This window comes from Simochromis diagramma, unplaced genomic scaffold (genome assembly GCF_900408965.1).
Source record: "Simochromis diagramma unplaced genomic scaffold, fSimDia1.1 OVJJ01000740.1, whole genome shotgun sequence".
Classification (NCBI taxonomy): Eukaryota; Metazoa; Chordata; class Actinopteri; order Cichliformes; family Cichlidae; genus Simochromis; species Simochromis diagramma.
In genome coordinates, this window is record NW_024387541.1 from 367,359 (window position 1) to 386,937 (window position 19,579).

Here is a 19,579-nt window from a genome sequence, read left to right on the forward strand (position 1 = left end):
TTTTATTTTGGTAACTTCCTGTGTGACCGGAAGTGAATGGTTTAACGGTAAACAACTTGATGTACAAAAAAGACGGAAGAAAACGGAACACTAATGCTAACGGAGAAAAGGGAGAGAAGAATATGGTTAAATTGTACAAAGATGAATGGTTCTAGCTACAGCCGACAGGGGAACAAGGTTTGTAATGTACATGATTTAATTTGAGCAATCTGAAATGCATAATATGTATTATATAGTTTAATAGAAAACGTTAGACCAGCGTAGTGAGCGATTAAGATGGTGTTACATGAATAATATGGTAATTGTTTTATTTGTTTGTCTACCTCTTACGTTGGTTCGTTGTCTGATACACGGCAAGGAATAATAAAGGTCATTCAACAACCATCAGTTCTGGCCTTCTCAGTTCGACAGGATGCTACAAAGATAATAATGTGGTGCTCGGGAAGAGTTTGCCGCAATGGAGCGCCTCGGCATAGTGCAGCGCTCGAATAGTGCCTGGGCTTCTCCGCTACACATGGTGCCCAAGTCAGACGGTCGGTGGCGCCCGTGTGGGGATTTTCGCCGTTTGAATAATGTCACGGAGAATGACCGTTACCCCATTCCCCACATCCAGGATTTTTCCGCCCACCTCGCCGGCACCTCGATTTTTTCTAAAATTGACTTGGTGCGGGGGTATCACCAGGTTCCCGTGCGCGCAGAAGACGTCCCCAAAACTGCCGTTATTATCCGTTTCGGCCTGTTTGAATTTTTGCGCATGCCGTTCGGCCTGAAAGGCGCCGCCCAGACTTTTCAGCGGCTGATGGATTCTGTTTTGCGCGGGCTGCCTTTTGTCTTCGTGTACCTTGACGATATATTGGTGGCCAGCTGCTCTGAGAGTCAGCACGCGTCCCATCTGCATCAGGTTTTCCAGCGCTTGGCGGCACACGGCCTGATCGTCAACCCCTCCAAGTGCCAGTTCGGCTTGCCGGTTCTGGATTTCTTGGGCCACCGCATTTCCGCCGACGGTGTGGTTCCGTTGCCAGACAAGGTCCGGGCCGTTTCGACTTTTCCGCGTCCTGCGTCTGTTAAAGCGCTGCAGGAGTTCTTGGGGATGGTCAATTTCTACAACTGCTTTCTATGCTGCCTTGAAGGGTAAAACAGCTAAGGACCCGATTGATTGGCTCCCTGAACGCATCCAGGCATTTTCTGGGGCCAAGACCGCGCTGGCAAACGCCGCCCTGCTGGCCCATCCGTTTCCGTCGGCGGAGATTGCGTTGACCTCCGACGCGTCGGACGTGGCAGTGGGCGCAGTGTTAGAACAGCGGGTCTCCGGTGTCTGGCAACCGCTCGCTTTTTTTAGTTGCACACTTAGAGACAGTGAGCGCAAATATAGCGTTTTTGACAGGGAGTTGCTAGACCTACACCTCTCCACGTGGCATTTTCGTTTTTTTCTCGAGGGTCGGAGCTTCACCGTGTACGTCGATTATAAACCTTTGACATTCGTGATGTCCAAGGTCTCTGATCCCTGGAGTGGGCGCCAGCAGCGCCAGTGGGCAGTCATTTCCGAGTTCACAACTGACATTCAGCACGTGGCTGGTAAGTCCAACTGCGTGGCTGACTGTCTATCCCGCGTGCTGGTTTCTCCTGTTTATGTTGGCATAGACTTTGAGGCTATGGCCGCGGACCAACAGGCCGACCCGGACGTCCTTGCCCTTCGGTCTGCGCAAACGGGCCTTGTACTGGAGGTCAGACCCGTGTGGACCGGCGAGCCTAGCCTGCTTTGCGATGTTTCCACCAGCCGTCCACGCCCTGTAGTTCCCCTTTCGTGGCGTCGTCGCGTTTTCGACTCCGTACACGCCCTCTCTCATCCAGGCGTCCGGGCCTGGGTCAAGCTGGTCAGCTCTAGGTTTGTTTGGCCGGGCCTTCGTAAATCGGTGAAAGACTGGGCAGCCGCGTGCATCCCATGCCAACGCGCTAAGATCCATAGGCACACACAGGCACCCCTCGAATCCTTCCGCGTTCCAGGGAGGCATTTTGATCATGTGCATGTGGATCTGGTTGGTCCTCTGCCGCAGTCACAAGGTTTCACGCACCTTTTGACTGTAGTGGATTTCGCGTTTCGGTCCCCCCGCCGACATTATCTCAGACAGGGGCCCCCAGTTCGTTTCCGAGCCTTGGTCTGCCATGGCTGACGGCCTGGGGGTCAAAGTCCACCGAACCACTGCGTACCACCCGCAGGCCAACGGGATGTGCGAACGTTTCCACCGGTCGCTTAAGGCCGCGTTCCGTGCTTCTCTCACAGATTGCAACTGGGTTGACCGCCTTCCATGGGTTTTACTGGGGTTGCGCTGCGCGGTTTAAGAAGACCTTGGGGTTTCCCCGGCTGAACTTGTCCTTGGTCAGCCCCTCCAGGTCCCCGGGGAATTCTTCCCTGAGAGCCCACCCCCGTGCTTTGCTCCCTCTGTGCTGTCTCCCCATCCCCCAAGAGACTCGTTTTCTCTTCCTGGCCCAGTGCACCATTGTGGGCCCGACACCTTTGTTCCGAGGTCGTTGGACTCTTTGCAGTTTGTTTTTGTCAGGCATGACGCTCATAGGCCTCCGCTGCGTCCACTGTATCACGGCCCCTTTCGGGTTATTCAACCGGGCCGGAAGCATTTCCTTTTGGATTTTGGGGGTCGGCAGGAGGCTGTTTCTATTGACAGACTTAAACCAGCACATGTGCTTCTGGATGACCAGGTGGTGACGGCTCAGGCCCCCCGCCGTGGCCGCCCGCCTTCCACTGGACTGGACAACCCTGCTTCTTCCTCTGGGAGCGCCCCCCACCTGGCGCGGCCCGAGCTATCTTCAGTTTTTCCTGACCGCCCATGCCAGCCTGGCCCTCAGGCTAGTTTCCCCTCCGCCAGCTCTCCACCTCCCCGGTTCAGCCGTTCTTGACGTTTACTCAAAGCAAGGGTTCTGGACTAGGGGATAACCCTACTGGGTGTTCGGGGGTGGGGGGGCATGTGTGGTGGACCACTGGAGGGCTCCACTCACACCCAGTTCTCAGGAAGTATTGTTGCTGTGTTTTGGAGGGAAAGTGTTCAGTTCTGTGGTGATGAGTAATAAACGAGCAGTGTTTATCGAGAGTCATCTGTGTTTACCTCCACAATAATAACAATAATATTTCAGGTGAATACCTCATAAAGTTTATCAACAGAGTGCCAAGAGTGTGCAAAGCAGTAATCAAAGCAAAGGTCGACTATTTTAAAAAATATAACATAAACATAACAAACATATTTGAGTTATTTCATTCTTTTTTCTTTACTACAAAATTACACATGTATTCATTTAGAGTTTTGGTGCCTTCAGTGACAATCTACAAAATAAAGAAGAACCATAAAATGAAAAGCTGCGTCCAAACTGTTTGTGTGTATTATGTAGAAACGTCTCCACTAGTTTCACATAAGCATGACCTCACAAAATAATTATTTAATCCAACAGACCTGACATTATTTTGTCCCTCCAAAGCGTACATATCTAAAACACAACAAAATCATCCTGATTCCTGACAGGATTGTGGCATAATATTACACAGAATCTGACTCCTCAGCTCTATAGAGTGGGCTGTCACATTTAAGCAGTTCATTTCAAGTTGCAGATTCAAGCTGCTCTTCATTGCTTTGGCAACCAGATGCCACCAAAGAGGATTGTGTTTAAAAGGTTTGTTTGGCCATCACGCAAAAAACCCCACCCTCATAACTAGAACTCACTTAAATACAAAGCAAAGCTGGAGCCATAAATCTTGAATTTGAATATTTGAATTCCTAGAAAAAACAAAAAACAAAACAGGAGCAGCAGTTATTGCTAACTTTTAAGTTAAGTCATCTTGCTTTTGGGGATTTTTCTGTCTGTGTGCATCTCTGTAATGCTTCTTTGAGAGCCTGTGGAAGCTGGAGGCTGGAGCATAGTCGCCATCAACAAGCTAGGTCAGCCATGAACCTTTGCATATTTTGAATGTGATTTGGCTAATTTGAATGACTGAGTGCCTTGTGGATAAGTTACTAAGCAAATTTAGTCCATCCATCTTCCTCTGCTTATCCAGGGACAATCACTAACCAAATTTTTAAGCAGGAGAAAAAATAGCACTTGTAAGGACATGAAATGCTTTATTGACAAAAACAAGAAACCCTGCCCCTGTAATCTTTTATTTACAATATTGTATTTGGTTAAAAGGTTCTGATGGTTCAAATATTTTATATTATTTAGTTGTTGCAAAATAATGTGTGTGCCAGTCTCCAATGAGACATTTACAAGTGTCTCATACAACAATATACTATGTCTATATATTTGCAGGTAAAGAGATACAAACAGTAAATAGTTTGACCTTGGTCTAAAGATAAGTCCACACGCTTGCAGGGAATGTGTGAAAGTTGGCTGTTAATTCCCATTACGTGTGGTTACTGTATATTACTGGTAGTGATGTAGATTAGCCATGATGCTACAGATTAGCAGCTGGAGCTAATTTGCCCGTTCGTGTGGAAACCTCGTGGCGCTGTGGTGGATCTCCACCTGTACTGGGCTGTAATCACAGTGGATTCAGACCTGGGAATCACATCTTCTGTTTATGTTTATTTCATCTATGCTACTGTAAGAAGTGTCGGTGTTTTGAGTTTGAAACAAGCCGGGCCACTCACCATAATGCAGTGCGCCTAAGAAACTGTGTACAAGTGTATAAAAGTGTTTTTATATATTGCAGAAGATACAGTAAAGGCAGACTCACAAAGCTGCCTAATTCTTTTTAATCAAAGTGTGTAACATATGACATTTTAAAGAATTCTTCATGTGGACATTATCCACTTTATTTGTGTAACACAAAGTCACTCATAATGTGACCTCTGTGTTAAATGTAGCAGTGTAGTTTTCATCTCAGAAATCTCCACAATTAAAGAAGAATAACAGCCGTGTCGCATTATTCTTTTAATCCTGATCTTGCTGAGCGATTCTGTTAAAACTTCTTTAAAGAACTGAATTGTTGTCTTATTAATTGCGTTCATTTGATTGATATTTTAGCTTCATTAAAATTTCTCTCTTGCCAGAGGTGGAAACATCTTTTTTCCCTGCTTGTACTGTACGTATAATTATGTACACATGTTGTGCAACTAGAACCAGATGATGTTTGAAGATTTGTAATTATCTCGCTGATATTTTCCAGAATTGAATGATTGTACAACATTTATATCTTTAGATTCTTAAAAGAACAAGACTTGGGTGCACAGGTATAAATTTATTTGATATTTTCTCTAATCCACAAGGCACAAAAATTCTTCAGGCTTAAATATCTACATAGACTCACTGAAATCTTTTAAGAAGTGGTGCTAAAGCTTCTACAGAGCCAAGATCAGCTAAAACAGTTGTGTGTCAGTACAGGTTAATCTGATGTGTCACCAAGACTGAAGCTGTCACATTCAAGTAAACATTGACTCTACATCTACATCATCAGCGTGCGTGTCATTCATAGAAGCTGCTGGGAGAGTTCAAGTAACATAATAATGAGTATACACACTTTGTACGTCAAAATGTTTTAGAAATGTTAAAGAAAACAGTATAAATGTATAAAGGACTTAAAGAAATTAAAGGAGCAAATGTTAAAATATTTGAGGAAGGATAAAAAGTAAAGACTGTTATTCATGAAACTATATTTTCATCCAACTCTTGGTAAATAAGTGGTTTAAAGAAAACTGCGCTGTGCTCTTTTTCCCGTCAGCTAAGAGAAAAAGACCAAAGAGATCAGCGGGGCCACAAAAAGCAGGAGGTGGGCTGTTGTACTGCTGGCTCTGTTGCAGAGGTCACCCTGGCAGCAGCTGATTTCTCCTCCAATGACTGTTGAGAGCTGTTCAGTTGCTGAATTTGAACAAATCGTCTTGGAGGCACAGCCCTTTACTTTAGTAGTTGTCCCTCCTGCTTTCACTGAGAAAACAGAAATTATTCAACTACAAGTTTGAAAAAAAAAATCACTGAATGTTCCTCTAAGCAGAAAAGAAGAAACATGCAGAAACGTAATGCTGTAGGCCCATTACCTGCTGCTGAGATGCAGTAGTCCTCATTTCCATTGCAGCTGAGAGTTTTGGTGCAGTCCTTTCCATCACACTGGAAGCACTTTTTCCCATTTGGAGAGGAGATGCTCCAATCTGTAAAGCACAAAAATACATGTCATATTTCTTTCATTGATTATTCCATCAAGTGCCAAAAAACTTCAGATATGCAAATACTGGATTCTTTCTCATCAAGTGAACTTGGTGAGTGAAAAAATAAATTGTCTTAAACCTCATTTTGTAACTTTTTTCACATAATTAATAAAATCTAGTTATTTATCACAACAGGAAATACTATTCCACAATAGCAAGAAACATGGTGTGAATTACCAGGGACATCTTGAGAGTTGCAAAGATCAGAGGTGCAACACATGGTGTTAATTACAGCTTGGGAATATCCAAGGTTGACTGAGCCACTGAAGCACTGATCAGGTGTAAAACAGGTTCTCCACATACGTTTATTTTCCAAGCCACCTGAAACCAAAGAGGAACCACTGTCAGCTCAGTAAGGTCAAAAAAGAAAAGAAGAAGAACTATAAAATAAAATCTTACCCATTTTTGAATTCATTCTGGCTGAACCACAGCGAGTATGGGACGAAGGACAATCTCTTGTCTCAGTGCAGCCTCCAGATGTTCCAGGTATGCAATCATAGCATTTCAATGGGCAGGCTGATAAACCACAAAATATTTTTAAAAAGAGAGTTAAATCATGTTCTCTTGCAATAACTGTGTGGATAAATTATGAAACACTGACTAAAATAGATTCAAACAAAGAACAAAAAAAATCATTTACAGGAAGTAGACACATTGCTGGGTTGTACATGTTGTAAAAGCAATTTAAAAAAGTTTCATTGAATATTAGAGTACACACTTCCTTTAAAAGAACAGATAACTGAACAAAAACTTGCCTTTAGGGAGCAGCACGATCCCAAGGATCAGCACAAGGATCTGCATCGTGAGATGATCAGACAGAAGTGAATTTTAGTTTAGTTTCTGTTCAGGTTATAAGTAATTCTTATTGGGGGAGTGGTCTCCTCTCTCTGACCACTCCTTAACTCTTCCTTTGACAGTGAAGGAGCCTGACTATCAAAAATGTTTATTTGCACAGCAAATATTAGCCTTTCTTCAATTTGTAAATTAACAATCATACTGGCAAACACGTTATTTGAAAAGATCTTTGAACTTTTAGATGCTTCTGAGATCCTGTGAAAGCTCGTAAATAATCAGTTCCTAGTTCAAAGAAAAGGCTAGTCCAACATTAACACCTTGAATAATTTGAAAATGATTTGGTTCAATCGGTGACTAGCTTTGGGAAAAGCCACTAATGAAATGCAATCAGTTAAAATCCAGGTACAAAACTCTTGTGCAAAAATACTGTACAAATATTACTAGTTTACTAGTGGACTAGATGCATTAAAGGTCGCACTTCCTGCTGTCGCTGCTGTATAAAAGTAAATGGGAGGAGAGAGACCCCACCCTCTACACTGAAAAATCTGCACTTGTTCCACAGTGTTACATTAGCCCTCGTTAGGGCTCAAAAGCCACAAAATAAACATGGAAACTAACACCAGAATTTGACAGGGAAGAGGGTGCAACACACGGGGATTAGCGATGGTTTATGTGGGAGCTCAGTGTTTAAAGACGTTCATGATGTCTTTGTAAGCAAACCTATTTAAAAGGTAAACATGAAAGAACGTCTTTCTACATTCATGTTGGTTGTCCTGTTTTTTTTTATTCATGGATTTTTAATGGTAGCAAATGAATAAAATGGCCTAATCAGTCATTCTAAATGTGAATAGAAGTTTATAATGTTTACCAGTTTTTCTCAGTGAGAATAGTGTGTGACAGCTGACAGCGGCATGGTCAGTATTCGGCTGGAGCTTTGAAACCGTGGTGGAGGATGCAGGGTGTCCTCTATAGCCGGGGAGCAGAGAGAACAGTGGGTATGCTCCTGACCCAACATGCAAAAATAATTTACTTCTCACACAACACACGAGAACCAACTTTAGTTTTACCTCATGAGAAAAAGCATTTCTGTCACCTGCTGTGGTCAAATTATCCTCACCAGCATACTGACCTTGGTTGTCAGAGAGTCCTGCCCCAGGACTGGAAAAATATTGCAGTCCAGCATGGATAATGTTTCTGAGAAAAAAACACGTTATAGAATAAGAAAAGGTGTGGCCTGCACCTCAGACGTGCTGCTTTGTTTACAGCAGTGGTCTTCAAACTTTTCACAATAAGTACCACCTTATAAAATATATGGCTCTTAAAGTACCACCTTGTGACCGACATTATAGTAGTATTTAACGCCATTTACAGTTTACATGAGAAAATTTTATTTCTTATACTAATTATTTTTAATTTAACTGTCATAAACATAACATAACAAACAGGCCTGACAGTGTGAAGCCTCCACCTACATCACTGAACTGCTCCACCCTGTTTGACTTCTGTACTCTTCACTTCCTTCTTTAAACAGCTTGGTTCATGTGTTGCCTTCATCAACACTGTGTTTGTATGTCTGTAAATAAGAGTTTTGGTTGTCGTTGTTTTTTAAAGAAAGAAACGATGATAATGAGTGAATTCCTTCTGTGAATGAATGAAACATGAGCAGTATGTAAGTTTTAATATAGATTTACATGTAAATGCTCTTTACTTCTGTGCTGTAAACAAACAGTAAATGGATCTGATGAAATTATGAACGTGTATCTGCTGTGTGGACAGACTGATCCCAGGAGCATTAAAGCTGCTCTTGAGTTTTGTCTCCTGAATCCTGCATTCAGGCTCCGTCTCCTACCTGCCAACCAATCTTTGACAAAGACTTGACTGGATTAGTGAGAACCAGAGAGTCACTGGCTGCAACACATCAGGTGTTCAGCAGCTTCCTGTAAACCACATGACTGTAATCAGAGTACAGGAGAGTGACTGAGTTCACTTCCTCTTTGTGATGGAGACGATTTTCTTCTTTATATTGTGTCAGATAAAGTCTGACAGCTTTTCTTGAATTCATTTCATATGATGTGTTTTCACAGATGAAACCAGACAACAGTAAATCAGATGTTTACACTACCTTCACATGACCTTCATCTGTAACCACTAATCACTTCCTGTTATTCCCAAAGCATCTCTGAAATCCTCAGATACTTTGAATCCATCTCCCAGTTTTCAGGTCAAAGCAGCTTTGAGTAGCAATCAGCAGGATTTTTCTGCTCTTGGGTCTTGAGAGGCTGTCACACTTTCTCCTTCTTCGTTATCTTTCCTGCTTGGCTTCTCTTTGTATAGTCTCGCTTATCCTCTAACCCTAAGAGAGTCTCCTAGACGTGTTCTCTAAAAACCTGAAGAAGAATTATAGATTTGATCAACTGGTCCCTTAATGAAACTGACACCCTCCTGTTCTTGGGAGATCCCATCCTTGTCCTGCAGAGACGTTTGCTGCCGGATACTCGTCGATCACATCGCGTGTCTGGCAACAATCTCGATGGAGGACATTGAATGACATCTACCAATTCAGAACCATGATAACAGCGTTCTGGCTGATTGGAGCTGGCTTATTGAAGAACAAAAGCAGCTACAGCTGTTCAAAATCCCACAAGGCTGGCCAACATGATAGACGGTGGGCAGGGCTGTGAGCACTCAGACTGTGTTTATTGAACGCAATATGGATAAGATGTTGGAGAAGAACAATGGGAATTGAGAGACCTGGTGACCAGTGACAGACATTAGACCAACTGTAAAATTGGAAGCAGTTTGTTCGCACTGACCAGAACAACTACCATCTTCATCTCATGCACCCACCTGGCACCAGCTGGAAGCTCAAGGCAAAAGCTGATGGGAATAACAAATCCTCCCTTGGATAATAAGACTGTTTGTTGTGACTTTCTTTCCCCTCATTCAAAGGCCACCATCAGGAGCTCACAGTCAGCCATGAGTGAAGGTGTCCTCATGGTTCAGCTGTGTTCACAGTAACAGTCCATGAATCCTCTGATGATCACACTTAACCTGTCAGCCCGTCACAAATAATCTAGTTATTGTTATTCTGTGTGACTGATAACACAGATTTAATTTACAGCTCTATACACAGATAAACCGCAACCAGCATCTGTCTCTGCAGCCTCTGCTGTGCTTTACTAAACACACTGTGGAACTTGGTGTTTTCATAGATGAAAATGATGCAAACTGCTGACCTGTCAAACCAGCTGGAGTGTGAGCTGCAGTCAGTCACACAAACAGGTTGGACAGGATGTGCTCTGTGTAGCACCTGCATGTAAAACAGAAGCAAAGCGGTTCCTGTGAAATGAAAGTGAAAGCCTCTCTGAGAAGATGAAGACTGGGCTCCGTCAGATCACTCAGCCTGCAGACAAATGGAGGAGTGTTTGAGACGTGCAGATAAACAGTCACAGCTTTGTGTCGGCCTCTGAAGGCTCAGAGCAGACACAAAACTATCTATCTATCAATCTGTAATCAAAAACTCAAATATTGACTCGATAAACTGAAAAAATGTTAAGATTTAACATTCCTGTGAATCACTAAACTAAGATGTATAACCACTGTTTTTGAAAACTGCTTCACATCTGTGCTGCATGGAGTCGACCAACTTGTGGCAGCTGTAAACAGATATACCAGCCCAGGAGGATTTGACAACCTTCCACAATTCCTCTGCGTTTCTTGGTTTTGCCTCAGAAACACCATTTTTGATGTCACAAGTTTTCTATTGGATTAAGGTCCGGGGACTGTGCTGGCCACTCCATGAGCCTAATTTTATTGGTCTGGAACCAAGATGCTGCTCACTTACTGACGTGTTTGGGGTCGTTGTGATGTTTAAACACCCATTTCATGGGCATTTCCTCTTCAGCATGAGGCAGCGTGACCTCCCCAAGTAGTTTGATATAATTCAATTCAATTCAATTCAATTCAATTCAATTGTATTTATATAGCGCCAAATCACAACATAAGTCGCCTCAAGGCGCTTCATAGATACAGAGAAAAACCCAACAATCATATGACCCCCTATGAGCAAGCACTTTGGCGACAGTGGGAAGGAAAAACTCCCTTTTAACAGGAAGAAACCTCCAGCAGAACCAGGCTCAGGGAGGGGCGGGGCCATCTGCTGCGACCGGTTGGGGTGAGAGAAGGAAGACAGGATAAAGACATGCTGTGAAAGAGAGACAGAGGTTAATAACAGATATGATTCAATGCAGAGACGTCTATTAATACATAGTGAGTGAGAAAGGTGACTGGAAAGGAAAAACTCAATGCATCATGGGAATCCCCCGGCAGCCTATGTCTATTGCAGCATAACTAAGGGAGGATTCAGGGTAACCTGGTCCAGCCCTAACTATATGCTTTAGCAAAAAGGAAAGTTTGAAGCCTAATCTTAAAAGTAGAGATAGTGTCTGTCTCCTGAATCCAAACTAGAAGCTGGTTCCACAGAAGAGGGGCCTGAAAACTGAAGGCTCTGCCTCCCATTCTACTTTTAAATACTCTAGGAACAACAAGTAGGCCTGCAGAGCGAGAGCGAAGTGCTCTAATAGGGTGATATGGTACTACAAGGTCATAAGCAAATTGATCCCTGATATGAGTGTGAAGCAGCGGGAATGAGGATCAGCACCTCCAAATCTGAGGCCATGGTTCTCAGCCGGAAAAGGGTGGAGTGCCCACTCCGGGTCGGGGATGAGTTCCTGCCCCAAGTGGAGGAGTTCAAGTATCTCGGGGTCTTGTTCTCGAGTGATGGGAGAAGGGAGCCGGAGATCGACAGACGGATTGGGACTGCAGCTGCAGTAATGCGGACGCTGCACCGGTCCGTCGTGGTGAAGAGGGAGCTGAGTGTAAAAGCGAAGCTCTCAATTTACCGGTCGATCTACGTCCCTACCCTCACCTATGGCCACGAGCTGTGGGTAGTGACCGAAAGAACGAGATCATGGATACAAGCGGTGGAAATGAGCTTCCTCCGAAGGGTGGCCGGCCTCTCCCTTAGAGATACGGTGAGAAGTTCGGCCATCCGGGAGGGGCTCAGAGTAGAGCCGCTGCTGCTCCACATCAAAAGGAGCCAGCTGAGGTGGTTCGGGCATCTGACAAGGATGCCCCCTGGGCGCCTCTTGGGTGAGGTGTTCCAGGCATGTCCCACCGGGAGGAGGCCCCGGGGCAGACCCAGGACACGCTGGAGAGATTATATCTCTCGGCTGGCCTGGGAACGCCTTGGTATTCCCCCGGATAAGCTGGAGGAGGTGGCTGGAGAGAGGGAGGTCTGGGCCTCTTTGCTTAGGCTGCTGCCCCCGCGACCCGGCCTCGGATAAAGCGGATGAAGATGGATGGATGGATGGATCCCTGATATGAGATAAGTGGGCCCGACACCATAGTAAGAGAAACAGACCCCATCATGATGCTTGCACTGCCATGCTTCACAGTCTTCAGAGAGTACTGTGGCTTGAATTCAGTGTTTGGGGGTCTGAGGGCTCAGGGCCGTCCTGTTGTCATGGTATCAAGTGCATGACGACTCTCTGCACACACTCTGAGTCCTTATTTTCATTTTCTATAAGTCCTCATCTCTGTGGACCTGAGGGATTACCCACAGTTCATAGTGCTGTGATGGTCAAAGCATTAAGAACAAGGATGGAAATAAATAAATAACCAAACTGAAGGTTCAGAGGAATGCAGCTCATCTAAAAATCTGTAAAAAAGTTTTTGTTAATGCAAAGAAACCAGGAAACCAGGAACTTTCTGTCATTTCTCTGTTACTTCATTCATTTGGTTTTGTATGAGTGGTCATGGCAGAGAAGTTCCTCCTTCACATTCTCCAAAAACGTCCATTAGGCCGATTTGGACTCTTTGCCAGCCTGATTCTGGGCCCCGGGCCTTATGTTTGACACCCCTGCACTCAACTCTTTATAGCTCTGAAAACTAATTTAAGAACAACAAAAAAAACCCCTCAGAAAATAAAGTAACTGAGAGAAATTTTAAATGTGAGCATAATTCCACCAAAGAGGCTTTTTATTTTCAGGCTCTGGTTGTTTGAGGCTGTCAGACGCTCAGTTATTGACGATGATGCTTGAATTCAAACAGACAGACAACATGAAAGATGAGGAAATCCCTGAGCACTGTGCAGAGGACTCTGAGGATCCTCAGCGTCACTGTGACACGTGCCTGTATGTGCACATCTTTACTTTTAATAAGACGTTTCAACATGCAGACGTTAATCTAACACAGTAACAGCTGCCTTTGTTTCAGATCCAGCTCATTCCAGTTCACTGACAGAGACAAAGTTTTGGTGCTGCGATAACGACTCTGAGCCGATGAAGCTCTGATGACTCTGATAACATCTCCCTCCCAGTAATAACCTCCCAGCAGCAACTATGACAGACACGTCTCCTGACAGTGACACTCTTACAGATACACATTCAAGACTCAAGAGCTTTATTGTCAGTACAGCAGTAGACACAGTATACAGCTTACCACATGGTGCATTTATAAGTATACAAAAGATATCTCTCTCCAAGAGATGTAAAACTCAAAATTACAAATACATAACATACTAGACTTTGTGATGCTGCTGCTGCTGCTCCACATGTTAGTAAATCTGACCCTAAATCTTCCTGCTTCTCTTAGAGCACACAGGTAACGGCTGCCCTGAGCATGAAGGTGTGTCTGAAACATGATGAAGCTCGTCTAGAGCAATGATTACAATCTGCTCCGGGGCAGCTGGAGAGTCCTGTTTGCTGTTTGCCTCCTTTAGAAAATATAATAAGAGCCAGAAACTTCTTCTCAACAGAAAATAGTCTTTGAATGTGTTTTATCTTATTTTCTAGGGTCCATTAGAGTGACCGTGGATACAAAGTGATGTTAGTGGAGAATTAAAGGTTTTAGTAAAAAGTGTGAAGGTTGACAGTTTGATTACAGCTGCTCAAACTGATTTCCTGCTCTTTGTATGTTTGTCACACTTATTAAATGTTTCAGATCAGGATGATGTAGCTTTGGATTTGTTCCCTTAATAACAAACATCTTCATTTACAAACTTCAGTTTGTGTTTTCTTTGTCTAATATTTAAATGTGTTTGATCTGAAACATTTAAGTGTGACAAACATACAGAAACCAGGAAGGAAACAAACTCTGTTTCACTCTGTTTGTTTCCATCTTATGTTCTTATATGTTGTTTGTTTGAAACTTGTGATCAGTATTTTAAAGTTTTTAAACTGAACTCAAACACAAACTACAAACTGGTCAGACATTGAAATGAATTGTTCCTCTGAGTATCTGAACCTGCTGTTGTGTTGCTTTTGTGTGCTGCTGTCACTGATGGCTGCTGCTGTGACAACAGACACACAAACAGTTTGATGTCATCAGAAATCCCTCTGAGAGAAAAGCTGCTTTACTTTCACACTCCAACACTGTTGTCATGTCCTGCAGTCTGAGTGTAAAACAACACTGCCCCCGTGAGGTCAAACTGGAGCATTGCATATGATAATTCTCATCCACCAACCTTTTTAGACCTCCACACACATGTGACCCTGATTTAGTGGAGTCTTTAGAAATTTCAGTGTTTCTAAAGTCTATTTCCTTTCTTATGATAATTTTAATTACTATTATTTGTTTTTGTTATTTTATGTGTCATAATCTTTTATTTTGTAGTTGTTTCAAAAATGTTTTATTCTTTGTATCTGTACTTTATGATCTGATGAGGGATCAAAAATGCTGTAAAAATGAATAAAAAGCTCAAACTTAGACCCTCCTGTATGTACTCAGGTCTGTAAAGCCCAGCAATGACACCTGGTGGCAGAGAGGTTAACTGCAGTCACGTGACCATCCTCTTTTTGCTGTGCAGTATGGTGTTATTTTTGTACCACTGTTCTGAGGGCACATGAAACATTTGAGCGCACGTAAAAAAAAAAATAAATAAATATGTGTTGCATTTTGAGCAGAGATTTATTTTGAGCAAAGAAAAATTCATTGCTGCGTGCAAAAAAATGTATTTCAGTGTTTGCTATTATCCATATAAACACAATAACAGCCCATATCGCTCAGTTTTTGCATTTGCTCGTGCTCAGATCTCTGCGGACCTGCTCGCTATGTGTTGCTCGCACTCTCAGCAGCTGTGTCCCAAAACGCATCCACCGGAGGCCGCATTTGAAGGCCGATTAAGTTACAGTCAGGCGACGAAGGCTGTCCCAATTCATCGACTCCTTCAAATGCGTCCTTCACTTCCCCGAATTTGAAGGATGGGTTGGGTGTGTCCTTCGTGGCCCACCATATCCCAGAATTCAAAGCGTGGCCCAGCCAATTTCAGTTTCCAACACTGGCGGCTACTACTAAGGTTTAAAATTACTCTTATTAATCTTTCTTGGTCACAAAATAAACTTTTAACATATTTTCAGGTGAGAAAGTAGCCGTGTAAATTTCAAATATCTGGTTTATCAAGACATCGCATATTTGCAAAAGTGCGCTGATGTTTTCGGAGACGTCTCTTACCCACCAGCTCGATAGGGCTTTAGAGCGTGATGTCATGTGAGGGGGAGTGGTCACAATTTTTGGTCGAGCCGCCATGTTAGTAGGCCAAACAAAGGGCTACAGGAGCGAAAGCAGATGGAAACATCAGCTATGGCTTGTACTTGCTGTGTTGTCGATTGCAGTGTTAGATCGCACGATAGGGAAAGAAATAAGCTGGAAAATGGGCTCTATTTTTACCGTTTCCCCTCCTGGAAGCAACGTGAGGGATCTCATGTATCTGATGTTACCAAACGAAGATGTCGGGCTTGGAGAGCAGCGGTGAGACGAGCTGATATCGAGTTCTCTGTCATCATTTTTTGTTGGTGTGTTCTCCACATTTTCATTCCGATAAGTTCTAAAGAAATTCGTATTGCTCTTTATAGGCTTCTAGTTTTATTTTCAATGCGCTGAGGTCATAGAAAATTAGAACAAACAGCCTAACGTCTCTTGGCATCCAGGCGCAAGCAGTCTCTTTGTCTTTTGTGCTGATTTTAAGCATGGTTCTGGCAAACCTGCTTCCAACAGTGTGTTTGTTTTGATTTGTGGCTTTCTAACATGGCGCCACGATCCCACAATGCACTGCGGCGTGACGTCAACTCTAAAGCCCTATAGGGCACACACAAACACACAGTGTTGGAACGCCGATTACAAGATGCTTAAAAGCAGCTCAAAAGAGAATGGACTGTATAGAGACCGATTGCGTCCAGAGGCGAAGCAGCGGTACTCTCAGAAAAAAGCTGCATTGGAAATGTGGACCCGTATGAAATACGGCCGTGGAGTAGAAACCCTGAAGACCAACCGCTACTGACTTAGCCTGACATCTTTTCGTGCCTTATCTGTGGAGTCAGCGCGTACAAGTCGTCATTCAAACAAAGGTAAGTCAGCTCGAGTACTGCGAGTGAAACGCGTTTGATTTCCCTGCAAACATTCAGATTAGTGCAGCATAAATTCATTCATGAGGGGAAATTACAGTGAGAACATGTGGAGGCTGTTAGGTGGATAACATAGTGAGTTCAGTGCATTGATGTGACACTGTCCTGAAGGATTGTTGTTCTTTATGGTTAAAGAAATTGCACTAATTTATACATATTTATTATAAATAATCCTAATTACACATCTTGCTTCCATGTTTGTATCCTGTGTCACTAAAAATACATTTTATTTTAGTTTTATACATTGATTAATGACCTGCAGAATCTCATTATCATATTAAGTGATTCATAATTGTCACTTTATGCTTTCTCCATCTCTAAAGTGATGACATCCTTGCATTACATACTTTAGGTTCATTTTCTGCTGGCAGGTTTCAGAACTTTGTGTCTGTTTCAGGTCCTGCACTCTCAAAGACTGAATGAACCAGCATTGCAGCCATGGGTCACTGTGAGCATCACAGGGAAGGTTGAAGCTGCCCACTGCACCTGTATGGCCGGAATCGCAGAGACCTGCAGCCATGTCGCTGCTCTTCTGTTTAATGTAGAAGCAACAGTGTTGATCTGTGGCATAAGGACTGTTGCAGATGAACCTGCATACTGGGTTTTGCTGGGTAATGTGACCAAGATACAGCCAGAGGTTGGCCATAAGATGGACTTCTCCTCTTCAGCTGCCCAAAAAAAGGCTCTTGATCAAAACATAAACAGACCATCTGTAGTGACAGGGAAAAGGAGCCGTCCTCAAAACAGAAAAATCCCACCTGCTACTGTGGAGGAGTCGTCACTGCTATAATGCCATAATGTTTTTTCTAGGGGTCTAGATTTATGCCTGTAGTGCACTGCCGTGTAAATAATTTGCATTTACTGAATATGTACTGACTGAGTCCCACTGTTCAAAAGTTGAATAAAGAAACAAACTAATTTTTGCCTCTTTTTTTTATTAAAACCACTTTATAGAACATCACATCAGTTACAATGTAGAATCATGTCATTTATAGTTTACAAATGACAAAATGTTTACACAAAATCATGAGTGTTTACATGATATCACTCACTACTAACATTACTTTATTTACTGTATCTTTTGAAAAAATACAGCAATTTTAACAGCACAAGACTTAAGAATATTTAACAGGAGCAGGTTTCATTCTTCCCTGGTTTTATTATCACACTGTTCATCAAACGCAGCAAACCTTCACCATCTTATCCAGGAGGGTCACCTCTTCACCCTCACATGGAAGAAGTAATCTGATTGGCATGGTGGTATGTTTGAAGCAGGTCCCTTGTGTAGCGCTGGAACCCAGTCATGATGTTTCATCCATTTTTCATCCGTTTGTTCTAATTTGCTATGACCTCAGAGCGCATAGAAAATAAAACTAATAGGCTATAACGAGTGATATGAACATATTTAGAACTTACTGAAATGAAAATGTCTGGAGCACCAACAGATATTTGGAGATGGAAGAGAACTGCACGTCAGCTCGTCTCACAGCTGCTCTCCAGGCTAGACGCCTTCGTTTGCTAACATCGATACACGAGCTGCCTCATGTTGCTTCCAGGTTGGGAAAGAATGAAAAGATAAACCCTGTTGTGTGTGCCTTCGCTCCCTTTTCGCTTGCGCTTTGTTTAGACCCCCAAAATGGCGGTCTAAACCAGCGTGATGTCACAGGGGTGGGCGTGGAAAGGATTTTGGCCTGATGTGCCATTTTCCATTTTCAAAGCGGAAGCGAAAAAGGAGCACACAGCTATGGTTCTTCAATGCTGGCTGCAATGTTCGATCACACGACCGGCACAGGAATAAGCCTAAAAAGGTTTTGTCTTTTTATTCTTTCCCAACCTGGAAGCAACATGATAAGATAAGATAAGATAAGATAAGATAAGATAAGATAAGATAAGATAACCTTTATTAGTCCCACACGTGGGAAATTTGCTTTGTCACAGCAGGAAGTGGACAGTGCAAAAGTTATATAGCAAAAATTAGAATATGACAAGAATAAAATACTGTACCCAACTGTACAGAATAGAATAGAATAAAATACTATATACAGTAGAATAAATAGAATAAAATATACAATAGGATAAAAATAGAATACAAATGCTTTATACAACTGAGTAAAAATACTACATGGCGGACCTTACAAAACAAAGGCGACTAGCCTGGATAGCAGCTGTGAGACGAGCTGATATCCAGTTCTCTTCCATCTCCAGATATCTGTTGGTGCTCCAGACATTTTCACTCCGGTAAGTTCTAAATATGTTCATATCACTCTTTATATGAACTCTTTATAGCTCAATAATATTATCGTTGGGGCTCTCGGAGGTTGTAGAAATTGCGAACAAACATAGAATTAAGTGACTGTGCAGACATACGTGCTATGTAACGATTCGCTAATTCTTTCACACAACTGTAGGGAAGCCTGCCTATGAAATGAATCCAACAAATCCAGACTGGGTACCAACGTTACACACAGTAGCGGTTTCTGATACAGGCGACATGGGCGGGGGGGGGGGGCGGCATCACGGGCATCGGCAAAAAAAAAAAAATGCTCGTACTCATGCTGCCCCGACATTAGCCAGCGCATATTGGGAATGGCATAGGCACCAATCGGTTTTCTATCGGCCATTTGCTGGGAGTAAGGGCGCCCTCTGTTTGCGAGGTGCGCCTGCTGCTTGCAGCACAGGGAGGAGAGGGCGGGGCGGCGTGGAGCAGCATCTAATAACCAACTAACTAATAACTAACAATATTAATAATTTCTACAAAAAACTAATTTAGCTCTTCTAGATGCATAAACTTCATCACACAAGTAAACACAGCCTGATTGGAAATGGGGCATAGGTAGGAACAACCTGTCTTGTAGTCGTCCCCATTCACTCTCCAACCAATGATCACCTTCCAGCTGCAACTTACAAAAACATAAAGGAAAGGAAAAACTCAATGCATCATGGGAATCCCCGGCAGCCTACGTCTACTGCAGCATAATTAAGGGAGGATTCAGGGTCACCTGGTCCAGCCCTAACTATATGCTTTAGCAAAAAGGAGATTTTTAATCCTAATCTTAAAAGTAGAGATAGTGTCTGTCTCCTGAATCCAAACTGGAAGCTGGTTCCACAGAAGAGGGGCCT

The 19,579-nt window shown here is 43.1% G+C and overlaps 1 protein-coding gene across 2 annotated transcripts in view; it reads right to left on the reverse strand.

Annotated features, from left to right (window-relative positions):
- Positions 1-5,212: 5,212 nt before the first annotated feature.
- LOC120727396 (urokinase plasminogen activator surface receptor-like) overlaps positions 5,213-19,579 on the reverse strand; it is an 85,409-nt gene continuing 71,042 nt past the window's right edge. The window contains exons 1-5 of one of the 2 annotated variants that reach the window (XM_040021630.1): positions 6,959-7,053; positions 6,603-6,719; positions 6,381-6,524; positions 6,036-6,146; positions 5,214-5,925 (exon numbers count right to left, since the gene is read on the reverse strand). In XM_040021630.1, coding sequence (XP_039877564.1) covers positions 5,723-5,925; positions 6,036-6,146; positions 6,381-6,524; positions 6,603-6,719; positions 6,959-7,004 — 621 coding nt within the window. In that variant the 5' untranslated portion in view covers positions 7,005-7,053 and the 3' untranslated portion in view covers positions 5,214-5,722. Of the gene's footprint in view, positions 5,926-6,035; positions 6,147-6,380; positions 6,525-6,602; positions 6,720-6,958; positions 7,054-19,579 lie in introns of those variants that run through there. The other variant, XM_040021631.1, reaches the window with a different exon arrangement.